The sequence below is a fragment of the Delphinus delphis genome, chromosome 2 (genome assembly GCF_949987515.2).
Source record: "Delphinus delphis chromosome 2, mDelDel1.2, whole genome shotgun sequence".
Classification (NCBI taxonomy): Eukaryota; Metazoa; Chordata; class Mammalia; order Artiodactyla; family Delphinidae; genus Delphinus; species Delphinus delphis.
In genome coordinates this window covers 118,127,643-118,145,394 of record NC_082684.1, presented here as the reverse complement: position 1 = coordinate 118,145,394, position 17,752 = coordinate 118,127,643, and the positions used below count along the sequence as shown (strand labels likewise).

Genomic DNA, 17,752 nt, shown 5'->3' with positions numbered 1-17,752 from the left:
CTACTTTGGAAACTGTTACTGCGGAGTTCAGTCAAATTGTTCCAAGAACGCAAACTGCATCTCACCCGTCAGGTGTCAGTTCTGGGGCATGACTTTAGGGTTTTGTTTTATTTTGTTTCTGCAAGAACATAATGATCACTCATCTGTATGTCCATGTTTGTGTGTGTCCACATCTTTCTGGTAAACACCGTTGTAATTAGTCACTCATTAGCGTTTTCAATAGGGCTCTTAAGTCCAGTAGATTACGGGTAGTCAGTTGACGAAGATCTGGTTTACAAGAACTAATTAAATGTTTCATTGCATTTTTGTAAGAACATAGAATAATTTTATAAAATGTTTGTAGTTTATAATTGCTGAGAATAATTTAAAGACACTTTTTTTCTCTGTGTGTGCAAATGTGTGTTTGTGATCCATTTTTTTAGGACACCTGTTTACTAGCTAGCTTTACAATATGCCAAAAAAGGATTTTTCCCTGACCCAAGCCGTAGTTCACCCTCTTTCCCCCCATGTTTTGTGCCCTAGTTTATAACAAAGGAATGATGATGATTTAAGAAGTAGTTCTGTATCTTCAGTATCTTGGTCTTCCAGAACCCTCTGGTTGGGCAGGGGATCATCTTTTACTGGTCATTTCCCTTTGGAGTGTAGCTACTTTAACAGACTGAAAGAACCTCACTGGCCAAGGAAAGAGCAGAGGTGTTGCAGCCCAGCGGTGCCATGGCACCTTCGGCACCTGGTTGGGTCGGTTTGGTAGTTGTACTGTTATACAATGCCTTGAGATGGAAGGACTCCGTTGCGTAGCTAATGGTTTTCACAGTGAGCACAGCATACAGACTTATCACACAAAAGATGGTAATTCTGGTGCACGCAGGCCATTTGCTTACATGCCTCATATCATGATTAATGCTTTGCTATAATAAGGAAGAGACCCTATTTATTTTTATTTAAGGCAGAACACCGAACATAGATTTTTTTTCAGTACAAAACAAATTCTTTTTAATAAAAACTATACACACACCAGATTTTTTTAAGTTTGACTCCATTTCCTCTAGCTCCCAATGGGTTATTGGCCATGTCAACACAACCCCACAAAATCCCCATCATTGGCAACATTTGGGTGTTTTGCTCTACATGGGAGAAAGATCCAGAAACAATTTGGGTTTTGTTTGCAACTTTTCATTTGGATGTTTGGCGTTGCACAGACACATCCACAGGTGGAGTAGATGCTTGGCAAAAACACCTGTCTGCTTTCTAAGCCAGTGAGGTTGAGGTGAGAGGTTTGCCAGAGTTTGTCTACCTCTGGGACAAAAAAAAAAAAAAAAAAAAAAAATCAAACCAGAAGGCGCGATGGAATGGATGCATCGCAAATAATGCATTTTCTGAGTTTTCTTGTTTAAATAAATAAAAAAGTTTTTAAAAAAAAGTAAAAAAAAAAAAAGGTAATAACATGGCCAATTTGTTACATAAAATGACTTTCTGTGTATAAATTATTCCTAAAAAAATTCCTCTGTTTATATAAAAAAATCAGTAGATGAAAAAAATTTCAAAAGGTTTTTTTGTATATTCTGTTGTAAGAATTTATTCCTGTTACTGCGATATACTCTGGATTCTTTATGGAAAACAAAGAAACTGTCTATTTTGAATGGCTGAAGCTAAGGCAACTTTAGTTTCTCTTACTCTGCTTTTTTCTAGTAGTTAAAGTACTACATGGTTTAAGTTAAATAAAAGAATTCCGTATGCATTTTTGGTCTCTGATTTTGCCCCACCCTCCACCCCTTCTGGAAGAATCACCACACTTCTGAGCAGGGAAGCTGAGCTACGTGTGGCATGTGTGTTCGCACATATCGCTGGGAGGTGCTCTGCATGCAGGCTTCGCTCTATTTCTGACAGCTGAACCTTCTCAGCATGCAAATTGCTGGTGAACAGGGAAGCTATTCTGTTTCTCACTCCATTAAATCAGCCAGAAGAACATTTGAATACATAAAATATAGAAATCTGTACTTGATTTTTGAATGATGTGTAGACTTTTCTGCCGACATAAGTCAGGGCAGGTTTGATCTGGGTGACTCTGGGGCAAAGGACTTTCTGCACATTTTCATGTCCTTGTCGGTCACCTCCTCAGAGGGCGCAGGTGAGGCCATAGACACGCACACAGGGTGCAGCTCCCTGGCGCTGCTCAGAAATGTTAGTTACTTTCCAGCCAGCGAGCTTGGCCTGCCCCAGGGACTCTACAATCTGGGCATCGTTATCTTTGCCAGGGGAAATGGTTATGGTAGGAAGTGTGAATACATGTTCTAAGGAAACAAGCTGTACATGTTCTAGAATCAAACCTGAGACACATCAGGAAGACAAGCTCATCATTCATTAAACTTTGATCATGGGAAATTATACTCCAGTAATAAAATCAGGCTACTGGACAAAGCGCTAATTAGCAAGGTGTAGGCAGCAGAAGTAAATGAAAGGCCATGCTTACTAAAGACCTGGTGAGTCTCAAATACTTGGACCTAAAAACAAAAAAGAGGGGACTCTCAAGCTTGGCATTGCCCCGGGGTTTTGCTTACCATTGTCACGGAGTGCCTGGCACTCGGGGGACCCTTACTAGATGACCAATGACTAACAGGCTCATTTCTGAGGCTTGGGTGGGTGTCTGGGCTCTAGTGGGGAGGACACAGGAGCCCAGCAGGATTCCCACCTTCCCCGGTGGGTGATGCCATGCTTCCAGGCTGTGGAGGTGCAGTCTGCACCTGTCCTCAGCCAGAGGAGCTGCAGTTTCTTCTGAGGATGAAGGTGCTGGGTCTTTAGAAGTGTTAGACCCTCTCCCCACCATGCCACTGCTTAAGGCCACAATCCAGCAGGGCTATTTCCATATTTACCCTCACAGGTCCAGCAACAAGCCCACATTCAGTAAAGTTTCCTCTCATCACTGATGGACTTTCACATCCATTCTCTCACCAGATCTTCACAACAACTCTGCAAAGGAAGGATTTTTTATTACTCTGTTTTACAGATGAGCAAACACGCAGATATGTCCAAGACCCCCAGCTATTAAATGACCAACCGAGGGCTCAGCCTTTTGAAGCTGTGTCAGCTTTCAAACTGTCTCAGAACTGCTGCGTATCAGCCATAACTAAACAGACCCCAGTGTGTATCAACGGGGGATGGCAGGCCACTTAGCCCAGGATGTGAACTGGGCCTCTGGGGTTCTCCCTAAAAAACCTTGGAGGCCACAGAGGGGAGATGACAGGGACGTTCATCAAGAGGGAGCTCTGGGCCTCCAACTGGATGACATCTAAGAGTTTGCTTGGCGCCAAGCCATACGCATTTTACAATCTGAAATAACACTGGAGCCAGGTCCCAGAGGACGCCTGCTTGCCACCGTCCTGAGACAGAAGCTAAAATAAGGGGGTGTCCAGGGCTCTGGGTAGCAGGTGTTTGCCTACAACTACAGAAGGCTCTCCACATTAACAGCCGTGCAGCAGGACCTATGCTTGCTGGCCAGACCATCCCACCCCACTTGCTGCCTTTGATCTGATACAGTAGGACTTTGATTTTTATGGCAAGTGAGCCAGTTTCATTTGCAAAGGGGTCCTGTAAAGACTATTACAAATGCACAAGTGTGCTGGAGGGCTAATGATAAAGTGAGTTCCTTTGCCCAGTTCCTTTGTTATTAAGGTGCAGCTGCTTTTTCTTACAGTGAATAAACCTGGGTACTAAGTGACGATTTTTTTTAATGGAATTAAGTGGAAAATGATAGCTGTGAGCATACCAACATAAGAAGAAATTTCCCAGAGCTTAGCCACCTTCAAGCTCTTTCTCCAAAATACAGTGTTGCTAATGGGGTTCCCAATGGAAATTTGCCCCCAGAAAACACGGGACAAGTAAAACCTTGTTGTGAACAGCTTAGAACCGTGTCATAAAGGCAAAATGAAAGATGAAAAGGGGAGGTTCTGTTTCTTAAAATGTAGGGATAACACTGACCATGGCAGAGAAGCTAAACCCAGCTATTAACCTTTGCTTTAGGACCAAACACTACTGGGGGAATGTAAAGTGATACAGCTGCCATGGAAAGCAGTATAGCAGCTCCTCCAAAAAAGTAAACATAGAATTACCTTATGATCCAGCAGTATACACACATATACACACACACCAGGATTCTAACAGATATTTGCACACCAGTGTTCATAGTAGTAGTATTCAAAATAACCAAAAGGTAAAAGCAACCCAGTGTCCATCAAAAGATGAATGGGGCTTCCCTGGTGGCGCAGTGGTTGAGAGTCCACCTGCCGATGCAGGGGACGCAGGTTCGCGCCCCGGTCTGGGAAGATCCCACATGCCGCGGAGCGGCTGGGCCCGTGAGCCATGGCCGCTGAGCCTGCGCATCTGGAGCCTGTGCTCCGCAATGGGAGAGGCCACAACAGTGAGAGGCCTGCGTACCACAAAAACAAAACAAAACAAAAAGATGAATGGATAAACAAAATGTGGTCTCTACATACAATGGAATATTATTCAGCCTCAAAGGAAGGAAATTCTGATGCATGCCACAACGTGGATGAACCCTGAAGACATTATGCTAAGTGAAATAAGCCAGTCACAAAAGGACAAGGATTCCATTTATATGAGGTCCCTAGAGAAGTTAAATTCAGAGATGGAGGGTAGAATAATAGACGCCAAGGGCCGGGGTTGGGGAGAAGGGTGGAGACACTGTTTAATGGGGACAGAGTTTCCGTTTGGGATGATGAGAAAATCCTGGAGATGGAATGGTGGTGATGGTTGCACAAGTGAATGTACATAATGCCACTGAACACTTAAAGACGGTTAAAATGGCAAATTTTATGTTATGTGTATTTTACAATAATTTTTCAATTAAGTTAAAAAAGAAAAAACCAAACACTAAAGACTCAGTGGCTCAGAAGTTGCCCACAGCACCTGGATGCACAAGCTTGGAGGCCCAGAGTGGGGCGCCCGAGTAGCAGCTGCACCTGCGTTTCCCATGGTCGGCCAGTCGCAGGTCATCCCACCACACGGGGCTCGCAGAACAGGTCTGGGGTCCCAGAAATCTGGGCAGGATCACACAGGCCTGCTGCATAGACTTTTAAGAGGAAAAAAAATTACTAGCATTTCATTTTATTGTCCGGAAAACCATAACTGAAGCTAGTTAAGCCCTTGTGAAATGTCTGCCTTTCAGAGTGTTCTTTCTTCTGACAATAAAATAACCCTTTGTGATTTCATTGGGCTAATTCAGAACTTTTTTCCTCTGTGTAAACTGTTTTACAAGCAAATTTTTAAAAGCCTCTCAAAGCACAGTTGAACGCTGCATACAGGACTGAAACATTTAATTTTCTCTAAAGGAGCAGTCTCCCAGTTGGTTCCCCCTGTCTGGAATCGCAAAGGCTGAGTTTCCTGTGAACCAGGCGTTGAGACCTGGCTTTCTCAGTCTCCTCCAGCATTTCCTGGATGATAACTTGCAGGGCTTTTCCCAGCAGGCTAGCCGGAAGCGAAGGAGATAATGGAGGGACATGGACGAGCGCCGCGCATCCATTTCCATGATGCAAAGACAGGTAGTAGGTGTAATCGCAGACGTACCTACAACCACACAAAATGCCAAGTTACTCCTTGGACCAGCCTCTAACCTCAGTGAAATGTAAGCAGAAGTGGCAATGCAGCATCCGCAAAGCATGAGGGAAGACTGCCACCAGGGAGACCCAGGTTTTGTTCTTCTGCCAAAGAACATGCTGCTGGGAATGAGCCATGGAGAGACCGGCTCTTGGCCTCATGTCCAGCAAGTGACTGAACCCTGGAAGGGACCAGATTTTCAACCAACTAATCCAAAACGTTCTCCCCCCAACCCCGTGAACCTTTCTCATTCATGTCTGCATTGAGTCATTTTGTTGTCACAGCTGCTCCAGGTCTTTGCTCACAACCCTGCAACCTCCACCTTTAGTAGGAGTTAACATAAATCTTTACGTTAACGGATCCAGAGATAAGACAGGAAGAAACAAAAAAAAGAAGATAAGAAACAAAAAAAAACTAGATGGAACTAGCTGGGAAGAGATGGCCGCAAACCTGACCTCCAACAGACCCTGGGTCTCATTATATGTTGATTTTTCTAAATTAGCATATTAAATGACACATCTACCGGCTGCCATAGCTGGACATTAAGGACCAAAAAAGCATTAAAAAGGGGGTGGCACTCCACTCCCCTGAAAAAGCCCTGCCCCTTCCCAGGCAGACTAATGCCTATGCCACCCCATCATTAGCCTCACTCCTATCTTTCAAATTAAATCCCTCTCACCAAGTGGGTGGTAAGTTGACCTGTAAACTTAGTCCCTGCTTCTCCAATCTCTGACTGCTGAATAAGGCTTAACCCAAGCAGGAAAAAGAACCCTCTCCCGCTGAGGCAGGGCGCATCGGCTCGGCTAGGGCCTGAGCAGCGTCCATACAACTTCATTTGGTAACAAATTCTGGCATCCAACAAGGGGCTCATTCTGTCTGTTAACTCAGGGTTACTCACTGACCCAGGGCCAACAAAGCTGGCTAAATAACTGAGCTGTTTGCCCCAGTTCTCAACCGCTGGGCCAGTGAGGGCTACTAAATTAAGCCTGAGATTGAAAAGCAGCCAAGGATCAAGTGGAGCGCTCCTCAGGTAAAGAACATCTCTTTGGGGGTCCCTGGTGGCGCAGTGGTTGAGAATCCGCCTGCCGATGCAGGGGACGCGGGTTCGTGCCCCGGTCCGGGAAGATCCCACATGCCGCAGAGCGTCTGGGCCCGTGAGCCGTGGCCGCTGAGCCTGCGCGTCCGGAGCCTGTGCTCTGCAACGGGAGAGGCCACGACAGTGAGTGGCCCATGTACCGCAAAAAAAAAAAGAACATCTCTTTGTTTCATGTGTGTGACGTGAGCCCTAGTCTCTGTTCTTGATATGAGTGAAGCTTCAATCTCTGTTCTATGTGGTTTCGTTTGTCCTAATGCTCTTGGAAATACATGCCACAACTGTGGGCACGGGTTGAGCACTTGAAGGCCACTATGGCGTTTGCCACCAAAAAGGATAAGTTGGTCATGCACCAGCGTAGATGAGCACTGGGTACCCTGCCAACCAGAAGCAAATGTCCGTGTAAGCAGGCACACTGTAAAACGTTCACAGCCCCAACGTCTACCGCGCTCCCACCTCTAGGGTATAGTCAAAAATGCAAGAGCACACCTTTTGTGTTGGTTCCTCTTGCCCTAACTTGCCATCCCGGGGCAAGGTATACGTCTCTGTTGGGTAGGTCCCTCCCTACTACCCTCTACCACAGATCCCTAGGGATCCCTCCTCTGAGACATGAACCCTTTAAAAATCTCGTTTTCATCAGATTTCAGGAAAATCACGTTGTCTAGTTGGGGAAGGAAGAAGAGGACCCCAAACTGTCCAAAGTCCTTGGGTCCTCGTAGCTGAGAGTATAGAAAACTGGACACGTGCCAAATGGGCATTCGGCCTCCCTGTCTGATTACCTGTAACGGAGCAGGGACACACCTTTTGTGAACAAGCCTCCCTGACTCCCGGAGAGGCTCTTTATCTGAGCAATTTATCTGATTAGAGAACCCTTATTTCCCACTCCCCCTTCACCCTGTCTCTGGGGACTGTTTGCTGAAAGATATCTCCTACAGCCCCACAGCGGGTCTGGGAACATCTAGTCACTGACTTAAGAGGGGCTTTATAGGGACTTCCCTGGTGGCGCAGTGGTTAAGACTCCGTACTCCCAACGTTGGGGGCCCGGGTTTGATCCCTACTCAGGGAACTAGATCCCACATGCATGCCGCAACTAAGAGTTTACAAGCCACCACTAAGCAGGCCACAAGCCAAAACTAAGAAGCCGGCGAGCCGCAACTAAGGGGACTGCCTGCCGTAACTAAGACCCTACACAACCAAATAAATAAAATAAATAAACGTTAAAATAAAAGGGGGGAACTTTATAACTAAGGCCCTCTTGGACAGTGTCTCCCCTACCAGCCCCTGCGAAGATTGGTTCAGGTTTCAGTTAGAGCTCCTAAACCGCTTGGTGTGGGTCAATCTTGTGGGATCTGCATAGCCACCAACCCTAAGAAGAGGCCACTGGGAAGTTGGAAACAGACTAAATAAGGACTCCCCAGTATGGGTAATCAAGCCTCTATCCCAGTGTACGCTGTCAAGGTGCATTCTCCATAACTGGAAATTCTTTGAGTAGCGCCCACTAACAGGGAGACAGCTTATTTTCTGCTGTAACACCGCATGCCCCCAATATAAACTGGCAGATGGAGAAAGTCGGCCAACTAACGACTCTCTAAATTCTAATACTATTTTTTAATTTGACCTCTATTGCCAGCGTTAAAAAAAAAAAATGGGATGAGATCTCCTATGTCCAATTTTTCATGGCCCTTAGCCAAATAAAGGGCTTCTGGAAAAAATGTGAGGCTAGTTCAAATTTCTCTTTCCTGGAATTGGAATCTCAGCCTGAGGATCCTCTTGACTTCCCCCCTCTGCTAAGGGTAGCTGCCCCCGCTTCCAACAGTTCACCTGAGACTCCTGAGTCATTGACATCTACCCCTACCTCTCCTGAATCCCTGATGCTCTCTACTCCCTCAAATTCACCACCTCCCTACCTGGTGCCCCCTCTTCCGCCCAATGGGTGGTCCCCCTCCCCGACCCTTTCACCTCCAACTCTCAGTACACCTTCCTTGGGGACTAGTCCAATGCACACCTGTAGCAGCATTCAGTACCAGCCCTCTGGAATCAATAAGCTATTCCCCCTTCAGGCGGTTCCCAATGCAAAGGGCAAACTGACCACTGTGTTAGGTACCCTTCTCTTCCTTGGATCTCTATAACTGGAAGGATCGATCCAAGGGTTTAAGGGAAGACCCCGAGGAAGTCCTTAATTTAGTCTGGGGAATACTGCATACTCATTTGAGTGGATACACAAACCCTCCTAAACATCTTATTGTCTGGGGAAGAAAAGGTACTGATTATAATTAATGCAAGGGAGGAAGCTGCTAAGACCAATCAAAATAACACGGGGCGTGCTGTATACCAGCCTGGAGTCCAGGCTGTTCCCAACACAGACCCTGGGTGGGGCCATCTAGAGGAAAATGGTCAGCAGCACCTCACACATTTCAGGAATTTGATTCTGAAGGGCATTCAATTAGCGGGGAAGAAACTCATAAATTGGAGTATGTTCAAGGAGTCATCCAAGGACTGAAGGAAAATCCCTCAGCCTTCCTTGAGCACCTGAGGGAGTGCCTCCGAGTATATACAAACATAAACCTGGTGTCATTGGAAGGGCAGGTCATTATTAAGTACCATTTTATTTCCCAGAGTGCCCCAGACATTAGGAGAAAATTACAAAAGTTGGAGACAGGGCCCACCACACCTACTTCCGGGCTGGTGGAATCAGCATTTCGGGTGTTTAACAACCGGGATCTGGAGGCCGATACAAAGGAAGATAAACGAGCAGAACAAACTGTCAGTTCTCTGGCTTTAGCAATTCAGGGTTAATCGACCTCCAAGGGATGACACCCCCCCACAAACACACACACACACAAGGGACCCTGTAACAAACACCAATGAGTCGCCTGGGATTTCGAAGACCATGCCCACAGTGGAGAGAAGGGCTTAAAGCCAATCAGTGTGCTAACTGCATAGAGGAGGGCCACTGGAAGGGGGACTGCCCCAAATGTCTCAGAAGGAGACTAAGTGGACCACCATGTCCTGGCCCACCCTCATTGGTCACACACATAAAAGAAGAGGACCGAAGGGGCCCAGGGTCTCCTAGGAGTGCCCCGGAAATTACCCCCAAGAAGCCTTGGCTGACCCTGACTATAGGTGGTAAAAAGGCTGACTTTTTAGTCAACACAGGAGCCACCTACTGGGTCTTGAACACCCAACAAGGCAAAATGACCAAAGATAAATGTAACATAATGGGAGTGAAAGGGAAGCCGCAGGAACGCAATATTATAGAGCACCTTGAGTGCAATTTGGAAGGAAAAAAGTTATCTCACTCTTTCCTGTATGTCCCAGAATGCCTAATTCCTCTAATAGGAAGAGATTTACTATATAAATTGGGAGCAACAATTTATCTCAGAGACACAAAACTTAACATCAAAATACCTAAGACTCCCTTCCATTCCATAGCACTCATGCTACCACCCTCTGCGGATTAATCCCTCAGTATGGGCCCACGACACCGTGGGCAGAGCCAGGAGGGCACCAGTCATGGTCAAGCTGCGACCCGCCTACAATCACCCAAATAAAAAACAATACCCATTAAGCAAAGAAGCCCTAGCAGGCATTAAGTAGAAAGTCTACTCAAACAAGGGCGTCTTAGACCTTCTTAGACCCTGTTCCTTGCAACACTCCTAATCTTCCAGTAAAAAAAAAAAAAAAGCCCAAGAGATACTGGCTAGTTCAGTACCTCCAAGCTGTAAATGAAGCTATGGAGGAAATTCACCCAGGGGTGCCAAATCCCTACACCTTACTCTCTACCCTAAACTGCGAAAGGATTTGGTATTCAGTGCTAGATTTAAAAGACACCTTCTTTTGTGTGCCCTTAGCCCTGTAATCTCAGTACATTTTTGCATTTGAATGGCAGGTGGCAGCATGAGAAAACAACATTTTTGCTGGATGGTTCTGCTCCAGGGATTTAAAAACTCTCCCACTCTTTTCCGAAAGGTTTTAGCTGAGGCTCTTAGTGACCTTGAGTTAGAACAAGGGACTAGGACTTCCCTGGTGGCACAGTGGTTTAGAATCTGCCTGCCAATGCAGGGGACACCAGTTCGAGCCCTGGTCCGGGAAGATCCCACATGCCGCAGAGCAAGTGAGCCCGCATGCCACAAGTACTGAGCCCATGCACCTAGAGCCCATGCTCCACAACAAGAGAAGTCACCGCAATGACCAGCCCGCGCACAGCAATGAAGAGCAGACCTTGCTCGCCGCAACTAGAGAAAGTCCACACGCAGTAACGAAGACCCACCGCAGCCAAAAATAAAATATAAATGAATTAATTAATTTTTTAAAAAAAGAACAGGGTACTATACTTCAATATGTGGATGACATTCTAATCACCACCCCACCAAAGAGCTTTTCGACCATAACACAGTTAATGCCTTAAATCATCTGGCCGAGAGAGGATATAAAGTTTCAAAGGAAAAAGCCCAAATATCCCTCCAGCAGGTAGAACACTTAGGGTTTAATAATCAAAAAGGGGCACAGAGCACTATCTAAGGAGAGGAAAGAACATATTTGCAAGATGGCACTCCTAGTACGAGAAAACAGCTCCGGGGTTTCCTGGGAATGCCTGAGTTCTGCCATATATGGATCCCCAATTCTGCCTTAATTGCTAAGCTCTAGTATGAACAATTAAAAAGGAAGGAACTTGACCGTTTTGAGCAGACCCCCAATTGTGACTGGGCATTCCTAGAACTCAAAAACCATCTCATGAGAATCCCCGTGTTACCTGAGTCTACCCTTCCATCTACATGTACATGAGAGAGGAGAAACTGTCCTGGGCTTGCTTAAACAAAAACTTGGACCTCTGACTCAGGTTGTAGCCTGTTTTTCTAAACAATTGGACCAAACTGCTAAAGGATAGCCCCCATGTTTACAGGCTGTAGCTGCTACTTCTCAAAGAAGCTAACAAATTAACTTTTGGACAGCCCCTGACCATCTGGACCCCACACCACCTCATAAAGGCAAGGGGGGCAGACTGGTTATCCCCTGGTCAAACCCTCCAAGTCCAAGCCATGCTTCTAGACAACCTGTCTGTGACTCTGAGGCACTGTAATGTCCTTAACCCTGCCTCCTTGCTACATCAGACAGGTCCAAAATTAACTCATGATTGTGAGGAAGTTATGGAACAGGTTTATTCCAGCAGGGCTGACTTAAAGAGCTTCCCTAGAGAGAAGGCAGGATTGGAATGGTCCACTGGTGGGAGTTGCTTTATGAAAGATGGAAAACAAAAGGCAGGCTACACAGTGGTTTCTGTCACTGAAGTGGTGGAAGCTAAAGCCTTGCCCCCTGGCTGCTCTGCTCAGAGGGCTGAGTTAATTACCCTGATCAGAGCACTAGAACTGGGGAAAGGGAAAGTTGTCAATATCTACACTGACTCTAAATATGCCTGTTCAATCCTACACCCCCATGGGGCCATCTGGAAGGAGAGGGGAATGCTGACCTCAGGGAATAAACAGATTATAAACTGGGGGGGGAGGTGAATTATGAGGCTGCTGGAGGCTATACTCCTGCCAAAGAGTATAGCCTGTATTCACTGTAGAGGCCATCAAAAGGGAGAAGCAGAAATAATAAGAGGAAATAACAGAGCAGATATGGCAGCTAAACAAGCAGCAGAGGGTGGGGACAGACTTCAAACGTCACTCCTACTGGTACCCCCAGATCCTAACTCTTACACTCCCATATACACCCCAGAAGAAAGAGAAAAGCCTTTGAGATGGGGCTATTTTAAAAGCCCAGAATATCAGGAATGGATGGTTAACAATCATGGGTAGCTGTTCTTCCCATCAGCTTCTGCACTCCAAGCCATCCGGGAAGCTCACCAGAGCACACGTTATGGGCAGGAGGCCCTGGGTCAATGGCTCACCAAATCCATGACTAATCCCAACTTCTGAAGTCTCCTTAAACAGGTGGTTGAAGCTTGCCCCGTCTCCAGAATAACCCCAACACTTACTGCCCACCAAGGTCAAGGGAGTGACCCCCACCCAGTACAGAGGCACACATCCAGGTCACGACTGGTAAACTGATTTTACAGTAATGCCCCAGGCACAAGGAAATTTTTAGATATTTGCTGGTTTTGACTGACACCTCTGGCTGGATGGAGACATTCCCGACCCAAACCAAGACTACCTTGGAGATCTCTAAGGCCCTGCTCAAAAAAATAATCCATCAGTTTGGGCTCCCTAAATCCATTCAAAGCGACAGTGGGCCCGCCTTTGTTTCTCAGATTACTAAGGAAGTCTCTAGAGCCCCAGGAATTAAATGGAGCTTACATTCTTCTTGGAGACCACAATCTTTAGGAAAAGTAAAAAGAACAAATGAAACTCTCAAAAGAAATTTAGCCAAACTATGTCAAGAGACTCATCAACCTTGGATCTCCCTTCACCCCACAGCACTTTGGAGAATGCAATTAGCCCCTAAAGGAAAGCTCAGGTTAAGTCCATAAGAGATCATGTACAGGAGGCCCATTCCTGAAGGACCTGGCTACAAAGCCAACCTTAGGGATATGGACCAAATGAAATATGCCTTACAGAGAGGGGAAATCGTCAAAGCTTTACACGCCTAAGGGAATCAGGAATTGCCGTCCCCTTCTGACATGGTTTTACATTCTTTGTACCCTGGGGATTGGGTTTATTTGAAAACCTGGAAGGCTGGAAATCCACAAGACCAGTTAGACCCCAAGTGGACAGGACTTTATCTTCTCATCTTGACCACTCATTCAGCCTGACAACTGCAGGGCATAACTCCATGGGCCCACCATACCAGAGTGAAGATGGCACCTACACCTGAGGAAGAAGTTACTGAGCCATGCACTCAGTACACCTGTGAACCTGTCACACACCTTAAGTTACTTTTGAAAAGGACTAACTTACCAATAGATAAGTAATGTGGTGGGCAGGCTTATTAGTTGGCCTCGTCATTACTATTGCCTTGCTTGGCTTCTGCTGTTCTGCCAAACCCCCTCCCTCTGGCAAACACCTCCTCTGAACATGCTGGACATATGGGATACTAACATTGGAAGCAGGACGAGTGGCCATTATTGTCTATTGTTTCTTCTCTGCTCTCTCTATCTCTTACAACCGTCCACACAGAATGGGAATTCAATGCAATAGTAAATTTCTCGAGAATTATAGCCTGTGGAGAAAATCTATCCCAGTGCTGGATCTGTCACCCCCACTCTCCAAGTGACACCTATGGATTAAAGGTATTACATTTTACCTCTAAGAATGATAACTTCACTCTCACCTTGGCTAAACCTATCCCTCTTGAAGTTCATATCCCATCCCTAACGCAGCTTCCCTGCTTGGATTCCCTCTAACGAATACAAAGCACTCACTCTAAAGTGCCATTGCTCTGATCGTCCTGCTGCCACTGCCCCTATCAAACGCCCCTACCAAAGGGAGGAACTTGCAATAACACCTTAGGGCTGCTCTGGACTCTGATCAATGCTTCTTCCATTATCCCACAATTTAAGTACCCCGGGATTGACTCCTGTGGAAATCTCACCTGTTGGTGCCCTCTGAACCAACCTGATGAATACACACAGGGACCGGAAGGGAGATGTACTTATTGGAGAGGGAAAATGCCAGTTGTCTGGCATTTAGTATATGGCCTTCCTAAGGCCTATGGAAAAGCCACTAGTGAAGAATCCCTCAGTAACCCCTGCTATGCAGGTGGGCCTTTCTCCCCACACTGCAAGGGCACCCCCTCTTGGGCTAGCCACTTATGGAGGTGGTTCAACTCCCCAGAACGTAAGCTCCCCCTGGGTACCTGTTCCTTTGTGGCCCAAGAATAAACCAACTGCCCCATCAGACCAACCCCAACTCCTCCTTCCCTTCTCTGGGGTGGGCTCTAGCCCTTCCTTGTTTAGATAATGCCCAGCTGGGGGAACATTGCATGCTAGACCAGCTAAATTCTCAGAACCTACGCATAACCATTCATAATATCACCCTGCCCTGAGATAAAAGAGCAATAGGACTCATTCTGGCAGGAATAGGGACTGCTCCAGACTAGCAGCTCCCTGGGGAGGCTTCGCATACCATGAAATCACTCTACAAAATCTCACCCAGGCCTAATTGCTATTATCCTCCTGCTTATCTCTGGGCCTTGCCTCCTTAACTGCCTTGTTAACTTCCTTAGTAAACAGCTTGAAGCCATCAAACTTTAGATGATACTAACACAAGGGTACAAGCAACTGGGACTGCAGCTTGGCGAAAATCAGACTTATTTTAGCCTAGTCAGGAACAGTTCTGCTCCTCTAATCCAGGCAAAAATTATGCTCATGTTCAGCAGGAAGCAGTTCAGAAGTCAGACCTTTGCCCTTCAACGCCCCTCAAGAATGAGGAGCAATAACAAGGAAAGGGGGATTTTATTGCCAGAGCTGCTCCAGGTCTTTGCTCAAAACCTGCCAACCCCCACCTTTAGCAGGAGTTAACATAAATCTTTAAGTTAAAGGATCCAGAGATAAGAAAGAAAGCTACAAACAAACAAACAAAAACAGGTGGTACTAGCTGGGACCAAGATGGCCAGGAACCTGACCTCCAACAGACCCTGAGTCTCATTATATGTTGATTTTACTAAACTAGCTTAATATGCTTAATAAGACACACCTACCGGTGTCCAGGACCAGCGATTAAGGACCATAAAAAAGATAAAAAGGGGGTGGCACCTCACTCCCTCAAAAAAGCCCTGCCCCTTCCCAGGCAGACTAACGCATATGCCTCCCCATCATCAGCCTCACTCTGCCTCCCTTTGTCTTTATCTTTAAAATTAAATCTGTCTCACCAGGTAGGTGAGAAGTTGATCTGTGAACTTAGTTCCCACTTCGCCATTCTTTGGCCACTGAATAAAGCTCGAACCCAAAGGGAAAAAGAACACTCAGAGGCCAGGCTAGGACCTGAGCAGGGTTCATAGGACTTAATTTGGTACCAATTTGTTCATTCATTCTTTGCAGGGAGGAGTAACTATCTCCTAGGGGGTCAGAGTCTGGAGAAAAAAAGGTAAATTAATCTTCATCTGGGCTAAACCAGAAGTTAATTCACAACTTTGCCAGCAATAAAAAAAAATAAAACATCCATAAAATGTTAGTGGCTCTCAACTTCTCCATCCTACCCCTTCTCCTCTGCCAGCCACCAGGCCGGTGAGTGGGAGGGGGACTCGGAACCAGGCCTGGGCGTGAGTGAGCAATGGGCCAGTGTGCAGGGTGACTGGGCTGTTCCCCGCCGCCAAGCACCCAGCTGGATGGCACAGGATGGTACATCCCAGGAGAAAGGCTGGTCAGAGGCCACTTCAGCCCTTCCTCCTCCCCTACGTGCCCAGGAACAAAACGCACCTGCCTGCGTCTCGGGAAAAGGCCACCTCCACGCCCTCGACCACCGCGCGCCTGCTGACGGCCCTCATGCTGACTCCCGAAGCGATCACTTCCGGGCCATCTGGAAGGCACACGCCACGCTCAGGGTGGAAGCCTCGGATGTCGGCATCCCTGTAGCCCCAGTTCTTGCCGCACTGTTCCAGAAAGATGGCCTTGGCGGTGGGGTCCACGCCCACATGCACAACGAGCTGTGTGAACACACGTGGTGGCAGGAGATTAGGGAAACTGAGGTCTGCTCTGCCCCCCAGACCACACAGAGGGAGAGCTCTGGGGTGCAAGACACCTCAACATCCCAAATGTGCCAGCATCACCCCCATCCCCTGCCTGCTTCCCCTGATGAATGTGCTGGAATGAAAAACAGCTGGATAGAAACCCATGTGGCATCTTTTATATTTTAAAATATTCTTACAGGGTAGTGTATTCCCTTTTTCCCTGGGGGATCCAGCTGGTATCTAAGCGTGTCCCAGGAGAAATTTAGCCTTTCTGTGGAGGTTTCCATCTCTTTTATGAAACTCTTTAATAAAGGAAGTTAGTAACAGTCTAATAAAATATTGTTAGAATTTTTTGAGCTGATTATTTTTCCTCTTTGAAAAAATAGCTGATTGTTTTATCAAAATATTTGGGGTGTTGTCTTAATGGTTTGGTGGTCTGTGTTTTATTAATATTATCTGGTCGTCGTGTTTGGGGGATATTTGTACCAGCTTCCTATATAGTAACTCTGTTGTGGTAAGATAGGCTGGGAGTGATGAAGATGGGCCTCCCCAGGTGGGCCACTCTCCCATCTCCCAGTGGGGGCTGCCCTCAAACTGCTCTCCTAGGTCCAAGAGGTCCTTGCCTCTCAGCCCACCTCACAACCCACCTGCCCTGCAAGGGCCTGGCTGGGACCTAACCCAAGGGCCTCTCTGTTAGGTGGAAACTACCTTTGGGTCCGGGCTGGGAATAAAGCTTCCATTTCTTTTCTTCCTTCTTTCTCTCCAGAGTCTTATTCCAAGATCTACTCTGTCTTTCATCTTAAACTTTTACAAATGGACCCTTATGAAATCATCTGGGCCCTTACTGGTGGGATGAGGGGGCAGGGTACACTTCAGCCATTAACCCTAGAAACAGCGTCCTGGGGTTCACAGGTTCTGGGTCTCCACCACATAATCAGCCCTCTGTCCCCCAGCCCAGCTGCCTCCCCAGCTGTCATTTACTTGCGGTTGAAGATCCTCCCAGATTCTGGTGACCCTCTGCTTCACCTCTCTGTAATCCACTGGCAGTTGAAGAATCCGCAACTCCACCTCCATGTCACGTCCCAGACCCAGCTTGGAGAGTTCCTGCAGAAAGAAACAGGTGGACTCACCTTTCCTTATGGAGGGCCAAGGGGAGTTCCTGAAAAGCCAACATCGGGGTCATCCAGTCCATTCTCAGGGCCTTCTGTGGGCCTGGACCCTGCCCTCAAGGAGTGGCAAGGGGCCAACAGGGGGGCCATGGTTCCTGCCCTACACACAAGGCCCCACAGAGCTGCTTCTGTCAAGGTGCACGTACCCCAAAGGCATGCCTGACCCAGTCTGCAGGTTAGGAAGTAGTTCACAGAGGGGATGCAGAGGAGTTCTAGGGGACAGATGGGGGTGAGTTGGATGAAGAAGCTGGAGAAGAGTGTGCCGGGCAGAGGG

At 47.0% G+C, this 17,752-nt stretch overlaps 1 protein-coding gene across 3 annotated transcripts in view; it reads right to left on the bottom strand.

The window, feature by feature from the left end:
• Window positions 1–4,665: 4,665 nt before the first annotated feature.
• The window catches only part of PGPEP1L (pyroglutamyl-peptidase I like), a 49,370-nt gene continuing 36,283 nt past the window's right edge, over window positions 4,666–17,752 (bottom strand). For all 3 annotated transcript variants that reach the window (XM_060003646.1, XM_060003644.1, XM_060003645.1), the window contains 3 exons: window positions 17,291–17,413; window positions 16,059–16,285; window positions 4,666–5,580 (listed from right to left, as the gene is read on the bottom strand). In XM_060003646.1, coding sequence (XP_059859629.1) covers window positions 5,340–5,580; window positions 16,059–16,285; window positions 17,291–17,383 — 561 coding nt within the window. In that variant the 5' untranslated portion in view covers window positions 17,384–17,413 and the 3' untranslated portion in view covers window positions 4,666–5,339. The remainder of the gene's footprint in view (window positions 5,581–16,058; window positions 16,286–17,290; window positions 17,414–17,752) is intronic.